The sequence below is a fragment of the Syzygium oleosum genome, unplaced genomic scaffold, assembly GCF_021117445.2.
Source record: "Syzygium oleosum isolate NSW1041296 unplaced genomic scaffold, Sole_v2.1 Sole_v2.09, whole genome shotgun sequence".
Classification (NCBI taxonomy): domain Eukaryota; kingdom Viridiplantae; phylum Streptophyta; class Magnoliopsida; order Myrtales; family Myrtaceae; genus Syzygium; species Syzygium oleosum.
In genome coordinates, this window is record NW_026607493.1 from 6,773,092 (window position 1) to 6,798,273 (window position 25,182).

General features: G+C 41.6%; 4 protein-coding genes and 1 non-coding gene across 5 annotated transcripts; 4 read left to right on the forward strand and 1 right to left on the reverse strand.

Moving 5' to 3' along the window:
• Window positions 1-204: 204 nt before the first annotated feature.
• Window positions 205-276, forward strand: TRNAH-GUG (transfer RNA histidin (anticodon GUG)). The gene has a single exon. It is a non-coding gene; the product is annotated as a tRNA-His (tRNA).
• Window positions 277-1,095: 819 nt separating this feature from the next.
• LOC115692791 (dolichyl-diphosphooligosaccharide--protein glycosyltransferase subunit 4A) lies at window positions 1,096-3,482 on the forward strand. Its single transcript, XM_030619752.2, has 2 exons — window positions 1,096-1,303; window positions 3,216-3,482. Exon 2 carries the CDS (start codon window positions 3,216-3,218, stop codon window positions 3,327-3,329), a length of 114 nt encoding a protein of 37 aa, XP_030475612.1. The 5' UTR covers window positions 1,096-1,303; the 3' UTR covers window positions 3,330-3,482.
• A 224-nt stretch (window positions 3,483-3,706) lies between these two features.
• On the reverse strand, window positions 3,707-8,058 carry LOC115692801 (uncharacterized). Its single transcript, XM_030619762.2, has 3 exons — window positions 7,277-8,058; window positions 5,877-6,044; window positions 3,707-5,567 (listed from the first exon to the last, which is right to left on the reverse strand). Exons 1-3 carry the CDS (start codon window positions 7,820-7,822, stop codon window positions 3,840-3,842), a joined length of 2,442 nt encoding a protein of 813 aa, XP_030475622.2. The 5' UTR covers window positions 7,823-8,058; the 3' UTR covers window positions 3,707-3,839.
• A 7,521-nt stretch (window positions 8,059-15,579) lies between these two features.
• On the forward strand, window positions 15,580-16,128 carry LOC115692803 (RING-H2 finger protein ATL52-like). The gene has a single exon (XM_030619763.2). The coding sequence runs from the start codon at window positions 15,580-15,582 to the stop codon at window positions 16,126-16,128; it is 549 nt and encodes a 182-aa protein (XP_030475623.2).
• Window positions 16,129-19,308: 3,180 nt separating this feature from the next.
• LOC115692770 (dof zinc finger protein DOF2.4-like) lies at window positions 19,309-21,198 on the forward strand. The gene is made up of 2 exons (XM_030619726.2): window positions 19,309-19,553; window positions 19,709-21,198. Exons 1-2 carry the CDS (start codon window positions 19,503-19,505, stop codon window positions 20,738-20,740), a joined length of 1,083 nt encoding a protein of 360 aa, XP_030475586.1. The 5' UTR covers window positions 19,309-19,502; the 3' UTR covers window positions 20,741-21,198.
• The last annotated feature ends 3,984 nt before the right edge of the window (window positions 21,199-25,182 follow it).

Genomic DNA, 25,182 nt, shown 5'->3' on the forward strand with positions numbered 1-25,182 from the left:
GGGTCTGCGCGTAGATGAGGCCGCTGATGCACTTCACGCCGCTGCGGCGGGCCAGGCGCCGGCTGGCGGGCTTGGTGATGCCCGAGAACAGCGATCCGTGCGTTTGTGTTTGGTTGGTTGACATCGCTCGATCGAGGAAAGAGTGGTACTCTCTTAATTATTTAATGAATAATTATTTTATTGAAGGAAGTAAAGGACATCTCAGTGGCTGTAGTTTAGTGGTAAGAATTCCACGTTGTGGCCGTGGAGACCTGGGCTCGAATCCCAGCAGCCACATTATAATTTTTTTGTGAAATTTGGGGATTAGGGTTTAGTTTAATCGGAATATGTAGCTTTTTTTTTGTCAATTTGGAATGCATGTGAGGTGTAAATGTGCTCAAATCAGATAGTTTGTGACAAAAATTGCCCTCGTGTATAGCACGATGTACGGTATGTGACACGCTCGTGTTAGTCGTTTGGCAAAAGTTTATGCCGTTGGTGGGATTGGAAGGGGTCAAATGAGACGAAATCACCACATTCAGGAGTGCTTTGATATAAACTCCACTTTAGGTGGAATTTTGAGAAAAAATGCCTTACTTCAGAGGAGTTTTTGAAATCTTCCCAAATTTCAATTACTGGAGCAATTTTAAACGTTTCGAGGCAAATGCCCCCAATTGGCCTGAAATCGAACGTGCAAGAGATGTATATGCATCACGATTAGCGATAGACACATTCATCAATTATAGAGAATTGGTCCTAAGTAAGACCTAATAAAACTGCTTCGTCTGAGGTCCCGGCATCCTTCGAATGTAAAACACACAGAGAGTAGAGCCGAGTACTGGGCTTGAGAAACATACAGCCAACTATGGGAGATTGGGCGTGCCAGCATCGGCTCTTTAAAATAATGAACGCAGTTCTGACAGCCTGCCATATGTATACACCTGGATAGGCGGGGCGACCTCCGGTCAAAAGCTTAGGCTTTCCTTACTTTCGTGAGGTACCCTCATGAACAACCAGAATTATGCGAGACAAGCTCAAGTAAAAGGGGTGCTTTGATAAAATGCCCTCAGTTCAGGGAGCTAATTGCAATTTTCCCCTTCTTTCAATCGACGCTGTCGTTTTCGTCCGCCGAAAACGACAGCGTCGTTGGTTTCTCGATTGACTCCGAGTACGAGACCACCTCCTTCCCCTTTCGCTCTCTGGCTTCGCGGCGACGACGGTCGGACTTCCCTCGAAGGCTCGCGGCGGCTTCCGATTTCGGCGCATCTTGGAGTTCTTGGAGCGGGAGGACGCCGTAGGGTTTGGCTCGGGCACAGTCGCAGCGGTACGTCTCTTTCGATTTCGCATTCGTCGTCGATCTTACCTCGTTCTTCGTCTCCGCTACCGTGTCCGAGCCTTGGGTTTCGGGATCTATGGATCGACTTGGCCGTGCATGGTAGTTTTTGGCTCTGCCTGGTGTGAACCAACTTGGGTCGTCGCCAGAATTGACGAGCGAATGAATGGGCCGTGAATTTTCCTGATCTCTGTGCGGATGAACTGTCTTTGATCGAAACTGGTTCGTGTGAGTAAGGCGAATGGGATGCCATTAATGCCCCCGAAAGAAAGATAGGAAGATCGCGTGGATTGCGTAGTGCAGTGTCGTGTGAATCATATATGTTTGTGTCCGGAGTAGACTGGATATGGTGGCCTTGCTGGCATGCTTTGGGGTTTTTTCGTAGGTTGTGTCGGACCAATACATGTTTAGGGATTCCCATGTTTGAGCATTTGCCTTTTGTATGGATTCGAACTTAAATGTTTCGAAAACAATTCTTGGATGAGGTATTCAACTCTATGGCCGAAAAAGAAGAAGAAAGATTGAGGTATTCTACTCAATGAAGGAATTAGAAAAGAAATTTGATTGGGTTTACCTCCTCTTCTTTCTGAAGTGATTGGATCTTTTCATTTAAGTGTTGGCTAAATAAGTAGTTTTCGGTTAGTCTATAGCCCATGAGCTGTCCTATTTTAATTTTTCGCTGCTTTCTTTGGGTTTGTGCTTGATACTGTAGTAGCAAAACCTGTGATGAATGGCCTTTGCCCATCGTGTTTCCCACAATCGATTTCGGACTGTGACTGTTGTAGTTCGACTTTTACAGTACTTTTCTGAGATATCTTCTACTTGGATTTCTATTGAAAATTTTAAGCAGCCAATATCTATGACTGCGGTAGCTTATCATCCACTGCATGACAGTTCATCCTGTGGTCCGGAAAACATGAATGACCTCTTTATGGTTAAAGCTGGAGGGTTGCTTCTGACAGAGTGACTGACAAATGATAGAAAATGGTTGCTTATGTATTGTGAATTGGAAGGCCAATTTTTTCGAGTTCTGACTAGGTGGACTGTATGATTCCTTACTAAGTTTGATCAAGTCCTAGATCGGCCTAAAAAGGAGCCCTAACTCACTATATGGTGGAAACTTGTAACACAATCTAGTATTGAGTCAAATTGCTAATTAGATCATATATTTGGTCATTATGATATGTGATTTTAACTCAATCCAGTATTATGACTGAATTGCTCGATGCTGTTCTCCTTCTCACACCTTTGAGTCAAAGCCTTTTGTATATGCATTGTAGGATCCCTAACAATTTGAATCAGGAATGGTAGTATTGTAACGACACCAAATAGAACCACCGCTATATATTGGAGGATTTCTAATTTATCTACTTGTGCATACGCTGGTAAATTCTCGACTGTACTCAGGTGCGATGAACAATAAAGGAACTGCTTTTTATGATTTGAGTATGCCGGAATTGAGAGCTCCTTTTTTCTTGCTTGCTTTATATGTTGTGGTGGATTGGATAGTTGGTATAGATGAAATTGTAAAATTGAAATTGGGCAGAAGGACAAGAAGCAAAAACTAGGTCGTAGAGAGACAGTTACTATTTCTTTTGCATTGTTTGGTGTTTGAATTCTAAAAATAATGTATTACATTAATATCCTCAAGGATTTTTCTGTAGTTTCCATTTGAGTGTGAATTACCTATACTATATTTGTGTAGGATTGATGCATTATTGGATCTACGGAAGCCCTTCTATTATCTGAATCTCAAACTGAAAAGTGCTTGCTCTTTTTTTTTGTGATGTGTTGAAACATTGGGACATGCGTTCATAAGGTTGAACGCTAGCCAAACAATACTGTGTTGCTTTAATCTATTACATTGACACCTTTGTTGTTTTCTCCCTCTGTTTTGATACAGATGATTGATGATCGAGACCTGGGTTTCCTGGCCAACTTTCTTGGCATTTTCATCTTTGCATTGGTGATAGCGTACCATTATGTGACGGCTGACCCAAAGTATGAAGGGAATTAGGGATATGTTTCCTCCTTTTTTTCTGGGTTATAGTTAAGAAACTGTAGATCGAATGTCATTTCGCTAGTGGACAGTACATTGATGTAGTGAATGGTTGGATCTGAGACAAGAATGTTGTAAACGTATTAATAAAGATTGCTGTTACTTGACAAATGCATACTGGAAGCTTTTGTATCTCTTCTCCTTAGATTGACACAGATGAGTGTGATCCTTTTACCTATCAGGCTTGGCCTCTGGAATGGGTTAGGTCACAAGGTTTTTGACTGGTTTTCCAGTAAATGATGTCAACAGCGTTCTGTTTCCCTATGATTTTGAGCGTAATATCCATGAGGATTTTTTCAGTCGGTCACGGATTTCATGCTTTAATATTTCTAAAGTGAAATCATGAATGCCTTTTTATTTTCAAAGTCCAGTTCTCTGTCGTTGAGTTCTGGACTTTTGAAGTCACTGTAGTAGTCATGAGTGGTACATGATTACACTTTTAGTTAGAGGATGATTAACATTTGCAGATCAACATTCGGGGATGTTCACGAGACATGTAGGATTCTCCCTCTGAAGAAGCTCCTTTACCATTTCCTCCATGATCATTGTTTCTCTCATCAACCTACTTAGGCAAAAGCCCAGGCCCCCAATGCATAAAACTATTTGGCTCTTGAGCTCCTCCAAACCTTCTTGAGCTTGAATTCTTGTTGCCACTTCATTCGATCGGCAAAGAAATGAACTCGTAACCTTTGCAACATCTCCGTCATCTGTACCCGAAAATATAGTCGGGTTTCCACTTTGCGACTTCCCTAATTCTATGTCACAAAACATTTTCGTCTTCTGCAATTCTGTATCAATTGCAGAAACGGGCTTGAGTGAAGTGACTGCTCCAAGGAATTGGATCGAAGTGCCTATCATTTTCTTGAAAAGCTCCAGATCCTGTTCCAATGGCTCTTGAATCTCCTTCCAAGCAACACCGATGCCCAGAGATAATCGTTGGACAGACTCCAGTTGGAAGCTGGTAAATTGTATGAGGTCCACCATTTTCGACAAGCATTCCAGAATCTTGAGATAGCAATCCCCTGGAAAGGGGAGGAACCAGAAGTTAGGCTCTGACACGGCCTCTTGTGTCAGAACTCCATACATGGAGGTGCGGGTTCTTAGATCCTTTAGCTTTTCCTGAAAGGTATGGAATTTTGAGTCTGGCCATTGTTTCTCTTCCAAGCAAAGAACTATACCCTCAATGCATTCGCCAAGTTTTCTCAAGCTCGTGGAGAGTTCAACCTTAGCAAGGGTTGAAGCTCTTGCAGGTTCACAAAGTAGTTCTACTATGATGTAGCAGATCAGTCCAATGGATGCCTCTGCGATTCTGGCGATTGCGAACTGCGTTGGGGGTCCATAATCTCTCCGACCCAGGATCAGCAACGCACCTATGACTGCTGAAATGCCACCCGCTTGGCCATACATTCTGCTGTGTCTGAGGAAGCTTGTGAAAATGATCCATGGAAGAAGAGGTAAGAATCTCAGGTGTACAGATTTTCCGCAAATGAAGTAGCCCAGTAATCCATACACTGATCCCATGGCCGTGCCCTGCGCTCGCGCATTCGCGACAGTGAAGGTTGGTTGCCTTCCTGTCACAAAACTGATTGCAATGGTGAGTCCTGACCAGTACCCATTTTCCTTGTTATATATCAGACCGAATAGCACGGCGAGACCCAGAGAAAGTGAGCACTTCAATGCAAAAATCAAACTTTGGCAGCTCGGTTTTATATTTAGCCTTGTCCTCCTCCCTCCGCAGGAATACTTAGCTTGATTTTTTTCTCCAGACTGTTGAGCGACAGAATCCTGGCTCTTGAAATCGACAGTTTTTAGAATCTGTCCGAAAATCACGTCATGTTGGAGGATTTGGACACAGTGAAGGAAGAAAAGTGCTGGTAGGCCTTCCTGGGATGTGGGGATAGTGGTAAAGGGCCGGAGGGCTTTTTCAATGTCGTCTCCCTCGGTCTCAGGAGCTGTTGTAGCATCACAAGGTGCGAAACATCTAGCTTGCTCGAGTTTTTGCCTCAGGTGCAGTTTAATTTTGGGTGAAGCCTTTTGAAGTTCTTGGTCTGCCATGCCAATAGGAAAAGAGGAGCAAGAATTGAGGGCCATTTCCATTCCTCTCAACGGCAGCTCTATTTCTTGCAATCTTTCTCCTAAGTTGACATAGTTTGGTTTTAGGAATCTTATTCCCGGTCTCTCCCATGACACACCTCTCTGTTCAGCACCAAGTAGCGTTAGCTAAAAAAACTAGTGAAAGAACTTCAGATGTAAAATGAAAGGATGGGGATGGTGAAGCTTAAAAGCTATAGCGACTTTATGACGAAAAATCAGTATGTAATATTAAAACTATATCTGTAGCCCAAGACGAGTTTGTTTTTATTTTCATTGATTTTACTGTCCTTTTGTTTTGTAAAATTCTCTACTCAAGTTTTGAAAACTCGGAAGAAAGAAGTTGCAGTTTTTCTGAAACTTGAAGGTGAATGGCTGTTCAAGGGTACATCGAGAGTTATCCTTCTTGATTACCTCGTGTTCTTTAATACTTTGAAGGAGCTTCTTTGCTACTTTGGAAAAGCATGCTGCTTGGGAAATCAAGTCTACTGCAGCCGGGCGTCCCTTGGCAAAGAAACCATCTAAATAGAGATTCAGCCTCTCCGATGCATTCTCGGCGTACAATCGGCACATTTTCCTGATCTGCAAGAGGTAACGACTATTGTCAATTTTAATCTGATGCAGCATAACTCTTTACTACATCAAGTACGAGGTCGATGCTGTCATGCTTGCTTCGGGCTTAAGTTGTAGCACATCTCTTCACAAATCTAGCACGGCCTTTGTTTATCATCTTTAATTGTTCTTGTCCCAGCTAACTCAATACCCATCTAATTTAGGCACTGGATGTTCTAGTTTTCATTGTAGGACAGCAGTTTTTTATGAGGAAACGATAGGGTACTGAGCACTAGTTTCTCGTGACTTTTCATAAAGCTTGCTCAGTGACAATCGACACTATATTGTGTGATGTCTCCTTTTGTTTACTTTTTACACTCAAAGGACTGACTTGACAATATCTGCATCCGTTTCGCTTAACTTTTCCAGACATGGAGAATTGCTAGTTGGATCGTATCGGCTCAAATGGGCCTAATCAGGGGGTTCTAGTATTCAGATTCCCAAGCATAAAGTGCTAGCATTATATTCCATTAAAATCGGAATATGGATCAAGGAATTAAGGTATATAAAGAGAATATGAATATAATCTCCTAAGAAAAGAACTAGCTTGCTTAAGTTACAATTAGTCGTGGATTCGTTCCAAGAAAAGAACTTCTGTCAAAAGGTTCTATATGCTTTCTGAATTGTTCTTCGACAAAGTGGGACTTCTCCTGCTAGGCTGAAAATGTTTAAGCCTTTGTTCTCTTATTCTGATTTTGGCCTAATTCATTTTGTATGAAAAGCGCGTCCAATCATCTTGTGATTCAGAGCACTATCAACTTCAAAAGCTGCATAACATCGTTTTTTTTTTACTAGTCCTTTTCACTTCTCCTTTTCCTAATAACATAAATTAGCACAAACAGCTTGGTTTGTGGAGAGACTCTTACGATTGTACCGATACACGATCAATTGATTCTTCATATACTGAGTAACTCACCACCTCAATTAAAAGACTCAACAGCACCCCAGTAGATTAAACTTGCATATAATCTTTCAACCAGAAACAAATCAGTTAAAATCCACCTTCTGATCATTTTTTGGTTTCATGTGGAATGCTGCTATAATGTGTTTAGATGTATGTTCTCATCCTAAACTGTTTCACTTATCATTTCATGTTATAACTCCATAGTAACACTGAAGCCTGTCCCTGATCTTGGGACTGTTGGACTCAAACTGAGAAATCCAAGATCATGGGAGTTAACTCTCAAGGGATGAGCATTTACCTCACTGCACGCAAGCCAAGGGTATGGGAACAACAGAGCCAGCACTGAAGCCAGGGCGCCAAGTGCGGTACTCGATGCCACGTGAACTGGGTGCATCACGACTCCCGTATTTGTTCCCCCTATGGCGGCTCCCACATAGATGATGACCATCTGCCCAAAAGCAATCCTTTTGGACATCAAATTAGTCGACTCGGGCAGTGCGACCAGAAAAGCACCTAGAGACACCGCCGCAGCAGCCAGGCCAGGAGTAGCGAACCGGGCAGGCCCGATCAGCCACAAGCTCAACACCGAGAAAAACATGACCTGAGTAGTCGCATAGAACGCGTTCCATACTCCTCTCAGAGCGTCACCGACCGTTGCATCCGACACGATCAGAATGGTCGTCACGTATGAGAAGGCCGGGTATGCTAAGAACTTCTGAACATGGGTCGGAGCGAAGAGGGTGGTGAACCCGACAATGGAGCAAGCCAGGGCCGTGTGCACTGCTGACTTCAAGCGCGCATGCCGCACTGCGTAGGCTTGCTCAGCTATTCTTGAGGTGGCCATTTTGAGGAGATAGTGTTAATTTGCAAGTGTTAATGAGCTTTTGTGTGGACAAAAAGCGTGCAAATTTTTTTAGTGTAAGGAGGATGTGGGGCGAGAGCGAGAGAGAGAGAGAGAGAGAGAGAGAGAGAGAGGCTTTGGCAAGTTTGTCTGTTGCAACACAAGCCTGCTTTAAGGAGCTCTTGCTGGGTGCCTTAGTATAAGCAATGCCTGAAGAATCTTGGGTAGTGATTGCAAGGTGTAATAATTCACTTCATGCTCTCTTACAACTTTGGAGCGGTTCAAGCTCTATAGCAGATATCTTGCCTGAGCCTTTTGGTTTTCCTTTTTTTTTTTCGGCCGAGCGTAAGCCTTTTTGTTGACCGGTTGTTTGTTAGTAAACTCAACCAGTCCATGCTTATTACCCAGATACATACATACATACATACATACATATATTTGGCATGTGTGCCTCATTTTGTGAATTGTAGATAGTTGTCTTTTCAATAAGTGAAAAATGGTGGGGATGGATGAAGAATCTAGTTACCCTTTTGGACTTTGCCCTGAGGATATTGCGTCCGTTATAAAATGTTCGATTTGAATCATTGCTACTCAATTCACTCTCAGGTATACAGATCCATTATTGTAGCCCTACCAATATGCCAGAAGTTTGAAAGACTATTTATACGAGGTAACAAATGTCCAAAGCACAAGTTTGTAGAGGTTGGCTCATGACATGAACCAAGTGACAACACTTGACGGTGCAAATAGTCGAGTAATAGAAGGCAAGTTCTTGAATACCACCAAGAACGCCCTTCACGTTCTGTTCCTTTTGTGCTTCGTACGGCGGCCCCGTCGCGCGGCTTCTTCGTGTACGTTCCGGTTTCTGTCAAGAAGAAACCCCCACGTCTTTTATGGATGCGGTCAACAAACCTAATCTTGACCGGAACCCACCATTCGGCTACTGCACGAAGAAAATGAAAACCCAAGAGCAAAACTTGCTTTTATCTTATTTGGGCCCACAGGTGAACAAATGCCCCTTCATTTAAGTGCTGCAAATTGCGTCCAAGGAACGCAGCTCGATCAAAACTCGGACTGGTATATTATTTTCAACTGATAAAAAAACAAATCCTCAAATTGCATCGGATCACGTATACAGACTCAAACTCGAGACATAATTTAACAAAAATAATAGACTGGCCCTTGGAAAATGACTATCTATATACGACCTTATTATTGTTTTTGGAAGTGCTAATTTTAGAACGAAAATATTTTTTCCAAAAATGATAAATATATTCCTTTTTCCTTTGGCTTTTTGGGCTTGGCCAACTTTATTTATCTCATTTCTGACGGAAAAAAAAACTTTATTTATCTCGCGGTACCGTGGCATTTGATTTTTGACTTCCTTTTGTTTGTCGTCTAGCTTTTGTTTCGCCAAGACAGAGACCATGTACATCTCATCCCACATTTGAGGAACTACTGGTAGACTCGGGGCCTGTTTAGTAACGTTTCTATTTCTCTATTCTTTTGTTTCTCGGAATAGAAAAAGAACAGAAATCCGTTTAGCAACGTCAATTAGTTTTTTTGTTCTTCAAAACAGAAAAGCGGTCAGGGAATAGATTTGGAACAGAAATAAGAAGTAAAAAAAAAATCTACTTTTCTGTTTCTGGAACAAAAAGAGAAATAATAGTGAAACAAGATCAACTCTCTCTCTCTTTCACAATATATTCTCATACTAAATTCTAAACCCTAAACCTTAACTCTCAAACCCTAAACTCAAAAACGTTAACCTCAATACCCAAACCCTAAAACCCATAACACTATAATCAAAAACCCTAAATCCTAAACCCAAACCATAAACCTTCTAAACCTCAAATCCTAAACCCTAAAATCCCAAACCCAAAACCCAATACTAAACCCTAAATCCCAAAACTCCAAACCCAAAACCCTAAAACCTAAGCCCTAAATCCTAAAACACAAAACCGCAAAACCCCGAACCCTTAACCCCAAATCCTATACCCTAAATCCCAAACCCCAATACCCGAATCCCTATAACCCTAAACCCAAACCCGAAACCCAAAACACTAAACCCAAAACCCCAAACCCGAAACTCTAAAACCTAAACCCTAAAATGCAAAACCTAAAACCCAAAACCCCAAACCCCAAACCTCAAAATCGAAATCCTAAAACCCAAACCCCTAACTCTAAATCCTAAAATCCTACACCCTAAATTGCAATTTCCTCGACCACCACTCGGTATTTGCTTTGTTTATAAAGAATAATTTTCTTTATGATTGTATTAAGGCCATCCAATTCTATATCATAATATATTATTATTCTATTTCTAGTTCAATTTTATCCAAACATGAATTGTTAAGTCCCCTAAATTACAATTTTCTCGACCACCACCCGGTATTTGCTTTGTCTATAAGGAGTAATTTTCTTTATGATTATATTAAGGTCATCCAATTCTATTTCATAATATATTCTTATTCTATTTCTAGTCCAATTTTATCCAAACACAAATCGTTAAGTCTCAACCGAAAATTTTATAATTAAATGAAAAAATTAAGATAGAAATTTTTAGTGTCCTACTAACTCATTTCTGTTCTTTTTCTACTCCGGGAATAGAAATTTTGTGCAGTTACTAAACGCGTTGTTTTGCTCAGAAACTCATTTAGGGAATAAAAATAGAAAAAATTATTTATGAATAAAAATTGTTTCTGGGAACAGAAACGTTACTAAGTAGACCCTCAGTCCCAATCAATCATTTCCAATTTTTTATGCCAATTTTTTCCTAGCCATTTTTTTGGACTGCCCTCTTATACATATATCAATGAATGAAACAGTACGTTGCGTTCTAGGCATCAAATTAAGAAACCATAAACGAGTCAGTTTTCATTTCGACGAGTTTCGCATATGTAAGTCACCTGCTTTATCGTATCTAATCACAACGTAAGGATAGTGATACGAACTTCGACAACTTGTTCAAAAGCGCATTAGATTTATTTTAGATCACTTGTTTACGAAATTTATATCCTAACTCTATAGCCATATATACCTTTTTGGTGAAATACGACGATAATACCACTTGACCCAAAGTCTTGATAGCTCTTGCTTCACTCTATAATATGAATTGATTAGATAATGGCTCGAATATTGCCCTCCCTCCTTTATTAAGTGTATGCTCGCAACATTTTATCTACTATCCTTTTTTATCTAAGGGCGCGCTTGATAGCTCGGATATAACCTTAGATGGGTTATAAGAACTTCCTATCTAATGTATGGTCATGCGCTTTGGAATTAGATTATGGGCTAGGCTATGAAATTCAGGATTTTGGGGTGGGAAAATTTCATCCCAACGGAATAGACTATGAAAATGCAGAAAGTTTTTTCTTTTGAAAGAAATCTTGAGATGACTTGGAACAGGCGAGGAAAGAGAAAGGTGGTACTTTCTGAGGAGAAAAGTCCACCACCGCCACTGTCCTCCAGCGACCCCCTCAATCCATGACATCGACCGCCACAAGATGCTCAAAGATAAATCGAGTACCAAATGGCACTACTTGGTTCTCTGTCGTAGATACAAGAGTGGCGTTGATTTGCTAGGCTTGAAGTGGACTCTGTCGTATAATAGATCGAGCCGTCACGCGGAAATCGCTTAACATGGTATTAGAGTTCGGTTCGTTCCATGCCTCTAAATATGCCCGAGTTATATGCCGGTCAAAAATAGCTCGAGGCAATTGGAGGGAAATATAAAAGCACTTTCGGAATAAGTGCATGTACATCCACGAGTTCCCAATCCTCAATGAATGTAGTACACTTGCTGTCGTGTGCAACACGAGAATGCGACCTTAGTGGAAGAATCAGAAAATATGCTAAAACTTGGTCGTGGAATCGTTCAATAATGACAATTAGTGCAAGAACCATATGACTCATTAATGTACTTCAAGCTACATTGCCGAACAAGATTGGACTCGATGTCGCTTCAACCATACCCACTCGCCATATGTAGCTCAATTTTTTATCCTAGCGAGCCGAGAGAATCATACAAGAGTATTGACAAATACATTCAATATGAAGGTTTAAATTCTTAGGACAAAACGGTTTTCTTAAGAATAAGAGTGTAGCATGAGTCGCTCTATGAAAAAAGCCACCCAACTCTCTAGCTCGATTTCCATCTAGCTTGTAACATGTCGAGCCAACTTGGAGTTCGATCTTACTTCAATTCAACTTATTGTGGCTCATAACTAACGTACTACTAAAAGTACCATATTCGTTTTATCTTATTTACGTGGAAATCTAGTTCAACCTTGATCCCAGCTAAAGCTTGGTGTACAAAGTGGTTTTAGAATAACGTATGTAGTCGGGTCGAGCTGAATTGGTCGACATCTCTCACCTTCAATTGAGCTTAAACTCGAAAAGCATGCTTGATCGGACGTATGAAGAGATAGGATTGACAGTCTTTTATGCCATTTCAATAATTGCCAAGCGGGAAAAGGAGTCCTCGATTGATTAGCGACACATCGAGAACCTGGTCGACTGCCAAGTTCATAGGAATCTTCTCGATAGAGGGAGGTAATCATCGGATCTCAGCCACACCACACACTGGCGGCGATCCCTTTGCCCTAGGGCGAGGGGAACTAGGAAGAAACCACAGAAACCCTCCACCTGAACCAAGTTGAACCCATACACTTCGATTCATCAATGCTCGATATGAATTAACTCACACCCGAACCATGAGAACGACACGTCTGAGATATGGACTCTTACAATAACTACGAAATACAAGGCCACGTTTGCTTTTGGTTGATACGTTCGCTGCATCTTTGAATGATGTGATGGGATTCGATTTCGTGCCGGACAGCTTCTGGTTCCAGTTTTGCCATGCAATTCCAAGTTGACAGGCCTCTGATATAGCTGGTGATCAATGCCGTTTATTATTATGGACATTCACATACGTACGTTGATAGATTAGCGTTGCATGCCCTTTGTCTCCTTCTCATCTTTTGTGTGGCATGGAATCTATGGATGTTGGTCTTGACTTCTATAATGTACTTTGCCAATGAAAAATTCTCTTTCTACTGGTGGCCTTGTCATCATGACACGCGTGCCTCTCATGTCTGCAAAAGCAGATTATTCTGTTTTTGACGTGCCAATAACTTAACGAAAATATTATTAGGGAAAATTGCGAAATCAACTTTGTTTTATTGCAAACATGGTCCATATTTTCAAAACCTAGCTGAAAAAACCATCCTCGCTTTTCAGCTACCATTTGAAGTTGCATTTGGGTTTTAACCCTACTTACGAATTAGGTATTTTCTTTCCAAATTTACCCTTCCCACTGTTCCAAACCTACCCACCGCAAAGCTCGTCTAACCAAAACCCTAACCCAACCTGAGCTGAGCCCCTCCTCTTCGGTGTTGCCCCCAATTGCCGCACCGTTACCACCCTGCCATCTCGAGCCGAGCCACCACCTTGTCTTCGTTAGCCACCCATGACGCCTCTCTCTTTTTTCCTTATGTTTCTCATTGTTTTCTACCTAGCATCAATGAGGGCTTGATGCCGGATATGGTCGAGCTTGCTCCCTGATCTGGTCGAGCTCCCCCGCAGCGTCGAGCTCGACAGCAACCAAACCCGGTGGAGGGCGTCGAGGAGGCCTGACCGTGGAGAAGACAAATACGAAAAGGGAGATCAGTGGGGAGAAGACATAAGGATGCGAGTGGCTCACTGGAGGCCTTCGTATATAAAAGTCAAATTGCTGTTCTAGATGAGGCCTTCGTATATAAAAGTCGACCCATCTTTTGTTATTAGACCCATTTGAAAATCTTTCATAAGATGTGCAATATGTGAATAGTGTGCTCCGCTTTGCAATGCACGAGTAATCACGTCATGGGCCTTTAGTGTGTGACTATAGTATCCTCACCGTGGGCCACGGGCCTATAACCTCAGGGGTAAACTGGTCATCAATGTTGCAACGGCCCTCGACCCCTAACACCACCGCGGCACGGGCGCCATCACACGGGTGTTCACATATCAAATTCGGATTTGGAATATGTGTCAATTGATGCCATGGTGGAGTATAATAGCTTCCGAATCCGTGTATTTGAAATTCATGTCATTTTCGACTTTGTCAAAATTTGCTTTTGTGAGTATTACCGGCTAGTGTCGCACGATGGGGCGGGGAATACCAATTTGCGTCTTGCCCAATCCCAATCTCTTGTTGGAGTTTGGTTGTTTGAGAGAATACCTCCCGTGAATTAAAATACCAAATTACGTACCCAAAAGTACCAATACGAAGATTTCGTAACAATGCTAGGTATCTTACTACTGGTTCACAAAATTAGTATATTGTACATTCGTTGAGAGATAGGGCAAAAAAAATATCGTATTGAGTGTTGAATATGATTCACTTATTTACATTATAATCTATCACATTATTTAATGCGCCAATTTTTGTAAATCAGTCTCACTATACAAGCATTACTCAAAAGTATGAAAGAATGATGTTGAAATAATGTACAACAAAGTCTACAATTAATTTACAAAGTCGATATATATATTAAACAATTGTTATAAACTCTTATTAAATGTTGAATATGATCTGGTCGTTCAAAGATTAATTTATCATCCCCAGTATCACTTGAAATATTGGTGGTAATGTTAGTGTGTTTGTTTTAGATTATTTGTATGTTTTGAATCTTTGCCGTGAAACCTAAACTATTAATCATAAACACACACACACACACACACACACACACACACACACACACACACACACACACACATATAAGTTTGTTTTTTTTTTTTTTGATCGGGTATATATATGCTTGTTTACTTATCAATACTTACATATTTTGCAAGGTTTCGAATAGCCCGCATTAAATAAAAGTCCAATCGCAGCATCTGCAGCATTTGCAAAAAAAGAAACATAACAAATAAAAAGTAAAAATTGGTCCAAACCTTAATCAATCGAACTCCTCAAACTCAATAGTAGTAGACACGAGTGACGAAAGTTCTCGCAACTGAACATCACTTGGACATGCAATTTCGTTTTTCTCAACGACAAGATCATAGAGGAGGAGGAGGAGGACAACCCCATTTTAGACGCAAAGTTAGATTAGACTAATCTAAAACATTCCAAAATCATGATTAGCAATTGATTAACACTAACAGAGCTGCACGTCGCGGTCATTTCATGTGTCCATTTCACAAACCTTGGAAAGGACTAAAGAAGACTATCATGTCTCTACCTCGGAGCCACGACGCGGTGATCAAAACCGTGTTTTCCTCCATTCATGATTAGAGAAAACTTCCTCCCTAGAATCCCGATCGTTAATGGATATTATTGACGTATACACATGAAAATTTCCTCTAACCAGAAATGCCAGAGTACTAAAACTTGATTCGTAAAGTGATGCGACGGAATTGCAATAGATATCGGAAATAGACAACAAAAATCCGTCATTTCATTTCACGGATCTAACTCTTTAAAATCAAACTTAGTAGTACGTTTGTCCACATAGCAATAACAATATCCTTCCCCCTAGAAAAAAACGAACGGGTCGTTGTCCCACAGTTCCCAAACGTTTCGTCCACGCTAAACAAAGTCGCCGAAAAATCGATAACATTCGAAGAACTTTCCTTTGTCTCGGAACGCTCAGTATCCTTTTATAGAAACCTATATTGATTCGATTAATATATTGCGAACCTCTTTTTGATCTCTAGCAAGTGAAATCTCTCTGCTCCTAGGATACATTATACACACAATTCAGATTTCCGCCATGGACGAAGAACATCACCACCACAACCGCAGGTTCGAGCTCGACCCACTGATCATCGGCCTCCTCGGGATCATGGTCGGAGCCGTCGTGGTCGCGACCTACCACTGCATCCTCGTCGGCCTCCCCAGCAGACGCCATCAAGCTCAACTTAGTAGTAATTCCGATGAGCACGATCAAGAAAGTGATGATCGGGCTCAGAGGCCAAGACGAGCCAGGCCGGGCCTTACCCCGGTGGAGCTGGACCTTGCTGTGATCCGTGACGACAAGGACTCGAGAGAGGAGGACGCGTGCGCCGTGTGCCTTTGCGAGTTCGACGACGGCGAGTCGGTTCGGGTGCTGCCCGAGTGCATGCACTACTTCCACGCAGCTTGTGTCGACGCGTGGCTCTACTCGCATGCCAATTGCCCGCTGTGTCGAGCCAAGGCGGGCCCTCCGGCAGATGTCGCACTCTCTGTGGCAGAATTCGGCGGCGTTCCGGCGCCAGAGCATCATAGAGAGGCGGTTCTCGGGAGTTCGGATCCAGCCAGCGGTAGTAACAACGAGGTGTAGTTCCAAGTTTTGAATGAGAGAGATTTGAAAGGCAAAAAGTTATCTCGTCGGTTGGTGAAATATGGAAGAAAATGGAGGCTGTTACGCGAAAACAGGATTGTATTTTTCAATTCACTGAAGTAACGCTACGTTGGACAAGAAAATGGTAATTCGTAAATATTCAAATTGAGACAACGATTTGGTCGAAAGGACGCGCATTTATGGAGAATTACCAACGTCGATCTTAACCGATGAAGCCATTCGTGCATTATTATGATAAATCTCCGGGCTCCACACGGATTACCATGTCGTAGCCAGTTAGGTTTGTCGCGCCTGAGATATCGGCGAATCCTATAGGATACAGAGTTGACTCGGTTGGTAGAAGTCCCTTTTTTCCTCGATTTTAGATCTATGCATTAGAATGAACCATGAGTCTTCGTAGTCATCGATCGCCGCGTGGATTTAAAGAACTTAATTTCCAACTCAAAATGGGTAAGCCGTTCACACGGCTCCATTGCGTTGGAGTTCAAGGACCTGTATTAGCCTAAGGAATCTGATCTTTGCCACGAACCACTCGCTCTTGCTTTTTGACGGCACCAGGAGAATTTGTTCGCCGGGCCCAAGCAAGAGACAAAATCCAGGCCAGCCCAAATAATTCATTTGGAATGTGAATACTGAACTATCGACGAAGATGTTAGAATAATTAAATATTAAACTACGATTTCATCTAATACAGTTTAAGTTTTTAGAATAGTTGGCAGTGATCCCACCAAAATCTCACATGGTATCAAAGCTCGGGTTGCCAACAAGTCTGAACCCAATAGTCACACGAGAGCCTGCGTTTTCGACTCAGGCCCAATGTGTGAGGGGGAGATTATTGAGGTTGTTCCACATCGGTTGTGGAAGGGGTTGGTAGTCAGTTTATAAGTGTGAGGGAAAGTCTCATCCTTTGAGCTGGCTTTTGGAGTGAGAGAGGCCCAAGAGTACCCAACAGAAGATTCATTCATTAACAGATTCTCGAGGATTGGATTTTAACCTAAGTGTTGCGGGCATACGTGTTATAAGATATGTTTAATTGCTACGAAAATACCATTTGTTGGACTGGATTTTTTCGTGCGAGAGCATCACTTAGTCCAAATCGAACCATCGCAAATTCGATTAAGCAAATGTCTGAGATAAAGAGTGCCAGCAAATGTCCAACAAGAAGAGGGTCCATCGGATTTGATCGTGTCAACCGTACATTCCTATTCCATATTTCCAAAAAGAGAGACGTCGACAACTTCAAATTACTTGCTTCCAAACACGATAGATATCATGTTTGTAAATCGAAGTTAATCATTCGACGTGTTTATCAATGAGCACGAAATAACAAATATAGAATTACTTACAAATCTCCTCCATCGCCATCATCATCACATGAAAGTCATGTGGTAGTGCACGACCATCGTGTCACCATTGTAGCCGCCGCCGCCGCCCTAACCGTCGAGCCGATCACCGAAACAAGTGTACTACCAAGTCGTGATATAGCAAGTTGTGCGTATAGCGGCAATGAAAACCATAACACTTTTAACATAAAAGCTTACATGCTCTTCAGAAAAAATATAAAGTAATCACGTGATGCAAGTATAATGCTTTCTTTCTATCTCGTGTTTTTCAATTTAGCAATGCAGCTAAAGTTGTATCCTTACTGAACTTTGCTCACTATGTTTTGGTCCTCAAAGTTATGCGCTCGTTTTCTAGGTGGTCCCCCGGAATCAAAAGTCCTCATTTGACTATTTATAATTTGCATTGCTAAGTAGACCCCATAATTGCATTAAACTCCCCCAATTAATCGTCACACTGCACTTTGAGCACCGCCTTTTTTCCTCAATTTTCGATGTTTTCATCCGCCATCATATTTCAAAAAGTATCGCCCCGACGGAGTTTTTCAGAACCTTCTTCGAAGTATTTTGTAGGGCCAAGAACTCTTAATCATATGGAAAGGGTTGAAAGAGAAGAAGTTGATATTTCTTTTTTGGTAGGTAGAAAAAAAAAATGGAGATAGGTGCACTGACAAAAAATCACCGGCAGGATCTTTTCTTAGCACTGGGGGTCATGAGCAAGACACATATCCATTTCCATTCCGAGTAGAACATTCATGTGTACGAATGTCTTGATTGCCCGAAGTTACATAGAAATAATGATATGGAAATATCAAAAATATATGCGTATCGAGTTCCATATCGAAAACATAGCTCTACTTTTAAAAGTACGAGTTTTCCACTTCGTCTCGGCAAAATTGTGCACTTCTACCAGTTGTCATTTTTCTTTCCATAAATGCCACAGCCCTAACTCAAGCACCACCCATGTCCAAACCCTAATCACAAGCCCACCGCCGCCACCGAGGTCTCTGGCCAGTTGCCCGGCATCCTTTGACGCCACAGCAAAGTCGCCCGACCCAATAGTTGTCCCTTTGCCCGTCCTCCTGCCCGGTTCCCTCAAATTCTCTCGCACAAAGAAGGTGCACTACCGGCGGGGGGCTCGGGTTCAAGACCCGGGTAGACTCGGGTTGATGAGAGGTCTTTAGGGTGGTCTAAGGCTAGGGTTTTTGGAACTTTTACACAAGGGATGATATTTAAGTCATTTTAGCGGGGCTGAGTTAGCAACCTTAATATGCTTGTTATTGGAGTGAAAACTCATATATATGTTTTTGTGTTTTTCCCAAATGATTTCACTTGGGTAAGTAGTATTAAAATCTTCGCATTTTCCCCCTGAATTTCATGCATAAAGGTTGGAGGAAGTTCTCAAGCATTAATTGGATTGGTTGTTCAAATGGCTCTTGGGTGTGGAGATTTGACTATTATTATCACGAGATGTGTCTGCTCGAATAAACAAATGTGGGCTGAGCTGCACTCTCCATTTCAGAGCATAAACACACATCTTTATCCATGCATGATGAGATCCACTAATCTCTCCCTCTCCCTCCTCTTTCTCTCCCACCACAATGCTTAACACCGCAGAATTCTTGTAGGTTAAGGAATATGTATCACCTCTCTCTCTCTCTCTCTCTCTCTCTCTCTCTCTCTCTCTCTCTCCAAAAACAAAACCTAAAAAGGCAAAGAACAAAAAGGAGTATAGCAAGATGGAACAGCAAGAAGTTAATATATATAAATAACTAAAAGGACCCTCCTTTATTTTTGCTCCTTCATTCCACTTCCTCTTTCCTTTTCTCTCCACATCTCTCTGCAACTCTCTCTCTCTCTCTCTCTCTCTCCCCCTTCCTCTCTCTCTCCCCCTCTCCCTCTCTCTCTCTCTTTCTCTCCCTGCCTGTGTTGATGTGATTCTCCACTACATATTTCTTCAAAGCCAACCCATCAAGCTTTACAAAAGAGAGATCAAAGAACAACAAAGCAACCATGGTTTTCTCATCCCTCCCAGCTTATCTTGATCCATCCAACTGGCAACAGGTGAGGGTTTTCTTCAAACATGGTTTATTTGCTTTGCAAGAAAAAGCTAAAATTTTTCAAAAGATAAATATTCTCATGTGTTACTTTTGTTAATGCCTTGTTTGAATATACCAGAGATATTTGATTTCTTGCTTTTCTTCCACACTTTTTCATAGCAACCAAATCATCACCATCATCAAGCTGGAAATAGTGGTCTCAACACTCAGCTCCCACCAGCTCCTCCTCCGCCGCCGCCTCCTCCTCCTCCACAACCCCATGGAGGACCTGGAGGCAACCCCGGCAGTTCGATCCGGCCAGGCTCGATGGTCGAGCGGGCCCGGATGGCCAACATACCCATGCCAGAGGCAGCGCTCAAGTGCCCGCGATGTGAGTCCACCAACACGAAGTTTTGCTACTTCAACAACTACAGCCTCTCTCAACCAAGGCACTTCTGCAAGACCTGCAGAAGGTACTGGACACGAGGGGGAGCGTTAAGGAATGTTCCCGTTGGAGGAGGCTGCAGGCGGAACAAGAGGAGCAAAGGAAGCAGCTCCAAATCTCCCATCACAAGTGGCGGCAGCGACCAACAAGCCAGTGGTGGCTCCGCTAGCAGCATCTCCTCAAGAAGCAGCGGCGGTCTCACCGGCGACATGCTGAGCCGGGCGACGGCGCAAATACCGGGCCTCCGCTACATGTCTCCAAGCAGCTTGAGCAGCCTCGGTGAGCTGGGTAATTCAGGAGAGATGGGGCTGAACTATGGCGGGATTCCTGGTTCTATGGTTGGGGACGCCGGGAATTTTAGCTTCCAATTGGGTGGTAACAGCTCGCTCTTATCGATGGGAAGCATCGAGCACCAGTGGCGTCTGCATCAGGTCACACAGCAGTTCCCCTTCATGAGTAGCTTGGACAAGCACACCAATCTGTACCCAATGGATGCTTCCACGAGTGGCGTTGAGCCGTCAGGTCTCGCAGGTCATCATCATCATCAGGTCAGGCCAAATCTGTTCATGAACTCAGGGGCTTCTCAGATGGGCTCAGTGAAGATGGAAGACATCAACCAAGACCAGTTGAACTTGTCAAGGCAGTTGATGGGGAATTCAGGGGCTAATGACCAGTTCTGGAGTGTTGGTGGTGGTGGTGGTGGTGGTGGTAGCGCATGGACCGATCTTTCGGGTTTTAGCTCTTCTTCTACAAGCAGTGCTTTATAGAGATCATGCCTTTGAAGCCTTAGCTTTGTCCAGAAAACCTTCCTTGCTTTGAAGCTTCAGTTCTTTTTGTTAGTGTAGCTTCAACTTCAACAACAAAGCTCCAATACTCATCTTGTTCGCAGCTATAAGTTGCCCACAGTCGGCCTACTAGTTCAGGAGTTACTGAGATTTTTAAGGGTGAGCTTTGTGTTCTTCACTGAAGAAAACCCTAGAATTGTGTCTTTTTTCTTTTCTTCTTTTCTCTTTTCCTGTGGTTTTTTCTTTGCTTGAATCTAGATCGACGATGTGTATGACATGTATAACATGAGTAAGAGACGAACCCGCAAGCTGCAACTACATCCATGTCTTGCTAGTGTTCTTATGTTCAAGGTGATGTACAAGACGAGGTATTGGGGACCGAAAAGTAATGTAATACAAGTTTTCTTCACTCCATTATGTGGATATTTTTAGTGTCTAAACTTATTAATCGCATCACGTGGTCATATACGTTCACTTATTATATTACTGAATATTTGGGGGAGGAATGCGATTATGGTCAGAAGGTCTCTCTTGTATAACAACAGTTTGGCTGGTATGGAATCGATATCTTTCAATTACTTCACTTCGCCATTGACGTATTTTATTCAACTCGAGGGCAAGCTAGTTGATGTAGTTTAATCCCTCTTACCTTATGGCCAAAAATAAGAAGAACACCTCTTATCCATTTGATCTTGCCGACGAGAAAGCATGACTTCTTGGCTAAATGTTAATTTAGAAGACAAAAATTGCATCGGTTTACTCTACTCAGATCATGACACGTCTTTGATCTGGAATATATGCGTTGCGTCGATAGCCTGTAATGATTTGTGGAGAGTAGATTGAGTTGAGTAATGCGAAAGAATCACAGTTATCCTTGCAAACGAAAAGCTCAGATGATGTTCTTTGCGACGAACTCGAACACCATTTTGTACAACGAATGAGGCTTGGACAAAGACACTTGTTTAAAAGATCAAAATACGTCGTGCCTTCGCCATCAGAAGAAAGATTGATTTCTACAAAGTGATCATGATAATGAGTTTCGTGAAATTATTTTAGAAAGTGTGTTTTAGCTGATTCTCAATTGAACTAGCAAATCACGAAGATATTAGATCATTTGAATGTTATGTTTTAAGATATATGTTGTGCAATAACTAAAAAAGACAAAGCCTTAGAATCGAGATTTCCTAGAGGTTGATCAAGTTGATAAAATGGCTGAAGATAATAACCGTAACGTCTCACGTTCAATTCCTATACAATGCAACCTCTTGGAGAGCGATATATTGCAAAAAGACCCTAGATTTATTACTTCTACGCTAAACTTTTTATGTAATGACTCATTCACTGGTGAACAAAATCAAGAGATGGATGATATGATGCCCTTTTAGTTAAGGTCGCTAGTAACACTATAAAATTTTCTTACTATCCGATTACAGTGTGAAAAACAATTTAAATTGTCGTTGTTTGATGATGGACATAGGAGAATTCAGTTTTGCAAGTAGTTTCGCGTGTGTATATGTGTCACCCTTCATGTGCGATCGCGTTGCATTTTTTCACATTTTAAGTGGACCTTTTCATTAGTCTATATCACTTTGCATGCTGTGTAATTAATAATGTTCGATAAATTTCATTCAGTTAATAAATACATTGAGATTATTTTAACTTTTCATTTAGTTTGAATGAATTTTCAATCTACCATTTAGGTTATAGCCTCATCATCATTTCAAACACATCACGGCACCCAAACATTACTCTGGATCTTTTCTGAATATGATTTGTCTAACATAATATCATAGCACAAACGCGAATGTGAATGACCGACACAACTTATATTCATATATATTCCGTCTATATCATTCCCATTATTCCGCTTGTTTTTCTATATGAAAAAACTATCAACTCGACATGGTTACCACACATATACGATGTGTTTGATACGTATACTGCAACTTACACAAACATGAAAATACTGAAAAAGATATATCGATGTCGAGATTACATAATCTATCTCGTTTTCTGTGGATAAACTCTTGTTGGGAATGATTTATCTAACACCACCAAAGACCCTTCTTTCGATATAACACAACATGTCTATCCGGGTTTGTTTCTAGAAATTTGGACGAGATCTTACCTAGGATGTCCCCCACAATGTCATGGAAATCTTTGGGGGTTTTCGAGGAGAATGAGAAGGGTTTTCGGTCGCATACACAGAGGAATGATTTTGGAATCATGTAAAGGATGTACTTAAGCAATAAACAAATAATATGTGGAGACTGTACTGACTGTTCTTTGAGTGGTCGGTCGGTCAGATGAGAGTGAGACTAAATCCAAGAGAGAGAGAGAGACAGAGATGAAGCGTTAATTACGTGATTTTGGGTTGGTGGGACAAGACCCTCGAACGACGCCAAAAGATTTTGTACCACTCAGAACCCTAACTATACACAAACACACCCCCAAAATCTTTCACTGACTTCCAATTGAAAATTACAAAAAAAAAAAAAGGGGCACTGTTGCCACAGTTATTCTGGTTTAAAGATAGAAAGATTTTATGGGGTCCATTGTCGACCATTTTAAAATCTTGTACAATTAGATAAACACATGATTTCATTATTTAAAATATATTAGCACAAGGCCAGAAAGGATTTTGAAGGCATAACCTTCTACTTTGAGACCGGAAAGATTTCGCGAGAATTACTAGCAGTATTTATATTTGAAAGGGTGTGTAAATTCAACTAATTAAATTCGAGCACGCGTCTCTTATTAATCACGACAATTTCGATCGTGAAATGTGTTTTTCATCGAGTAATGAACTTGACATGACAAATACTTTAGGTGAATCTGAAAATACCACGTATATATGTATATCTACTGTACAAAATTTAGATAGTCACCATCAATTAAACTCAAACTTTGTTGAATCATAATAGGGCGAGGCGAATGCGAGAGTCAAAGGGATCGGATGGCGTCGCCGAGCGAGGGAGGGAGGAAGGGGGATGTCTTGGAACCGAACCGAACCGCCCCTCCACTTTCGGCAACTTTCACGCGCGTGAATCCGCGTGCCCTTCCCGACTCACAAGAAAACAAACCCTTCTTTTGTCAGTTTTTGGACCAAATCATCGCTTTGGACTCTTGTTGGAACGACCCTACCCTCCCAAAAAGCAAATTTTGCCCCCCCTCCCAAACTTAATTTCCATCATCAACGTGAAAATCATCGATTTTGCATCTGCTAGTACGAGTTTTAATTTGGTGGGTACCATCTCTAGATCCGCGTTTGTCGAACAATGACGCGCAATCTCAATCCCCAAAAAGTAGGAGAGGCTCGAGTCCACTTCTCAGACGATCATAATCACTCAATGTCACATTACGATGATATGACTTGTTGCGATTTTCTTCGTAATTCGATCTTGGACCACCCTTTTTCTGATCGAGTGGAGGAAGTGAACTTAGTTTGGAGCTTATAATCTAATTGACGCGTGAAGTCGTGGTCATACTTGACAAGAGATGTCGTTTGCAAAACCTTAATGATCTCGGAGCTACCCGTTGTGGGTGCATTTCACTATCGAGAATTTGTCTCGTAATTATTGTTGTAGGACTATCATACTTTTCGCTGTTGATTGTAATCCACGATTTGCATTCCTGTCCTAACACTTCACACGCTTGAATTGATAAGATGGTTAGAGCTCATGATTTGGGCATTTGCCACTTCATGCGCACAGATTTCTTCATTTCTGATACACCGGTGGGTTGCGGTGATAGGGTTGCATAACTACAAATGGACTAAATAGTTATGGCTTAAACCAAATGTTCAACAGGGAATAATCTTTGTCGATTGCACCTATCGCCCTTTTCCTCGTAATAGCAATTACCAAAGCTTAAAAGAAAACATTGTAAATATGAACCAACAAGATTGATTAGCTGTAAATACTACATTCATTTGTCCACAATCGATCCAGTAAGCAATGCTATCCAGATGCAAGGTATCCACAATGTAATGGCAATCTAATAAAATCTATTAACAACTGACAACAAAAGAAAATTATCGCTTACTACTTTTCCAAATCAATAATTACAAAAGAAAATTTACTAGATTAACTGACGACACAATCAAAATACACACAACCATCGAAACATGGGTGACTTGTTTGCTTTAAGGTAATTCCTCAATCGAAATCCTCGCATACGACAATTATAAATGACATTCGTGTTTACATAGACAACAAAGCCAATAAAAATCTACAACATGAGTCTGCAGTCCCTCATGGGCATGGAGCCCTCGCGATCTTTTATCATCGAACCAAAATGCAACAGATCTCAACCTAAATAGTTGCGATCTTTTACTTTTTCGATCCAACGATGAAAATACGCGGTGGAGGCACGACACCATGAAAGACTTTTGGACTTAACCCTAGACATATGGTCACGCCATA

Coding starts and splice junctions, on each gene's coding strand:
- LOC115692770 (XM_030619726.2), top strand. CDS start 19,503: ATGGTTTTCTCATCCCTCCCAGCTTATCTTGATCCATCCAACTGGCAA. Junction 19,554..19,708: donor ATCCATCCAACTGGCAACAG/GTGAGGGTTTTC, acceptor ACTTTTTCATAG/CAACCAAATCATCACCATCA.
- LOC115692791 (XM_030619752.2), top strand. CDS start 3,216: ATGATTGATGATCGAGACCTGGGTTTCCTGGCCAACTTTCTTGGCATT.
- LOC115692803 (XM_030619763.2), top strand. CDS start 15,580: ATGGACGAAGAACATCACCACCACAACCGCAGGTTCGAGCTCGACCCA.
- LOC115692801 (XM_030619762.2), bottom strand. CDS start 7,822: ATGGCCACCTCAAGAATAGCTGAGCAAGCCTACGCAGTGCGGCATGCG. Junction 6,045..7,276: donor CTTGGCTTGCGTGCAGTGAG/GTAAATGCTCAT, acceptor TACCTCTTGCAG/ATCAGGAAAATGTGCCGATT. Junction 5,568..5,876: donor AAAGTATTAAAGAACACGAG/GTAATCAAGAAG, acceptor GGTGCTGAACAG/AGAGGTGTGTCATGGGAGAG.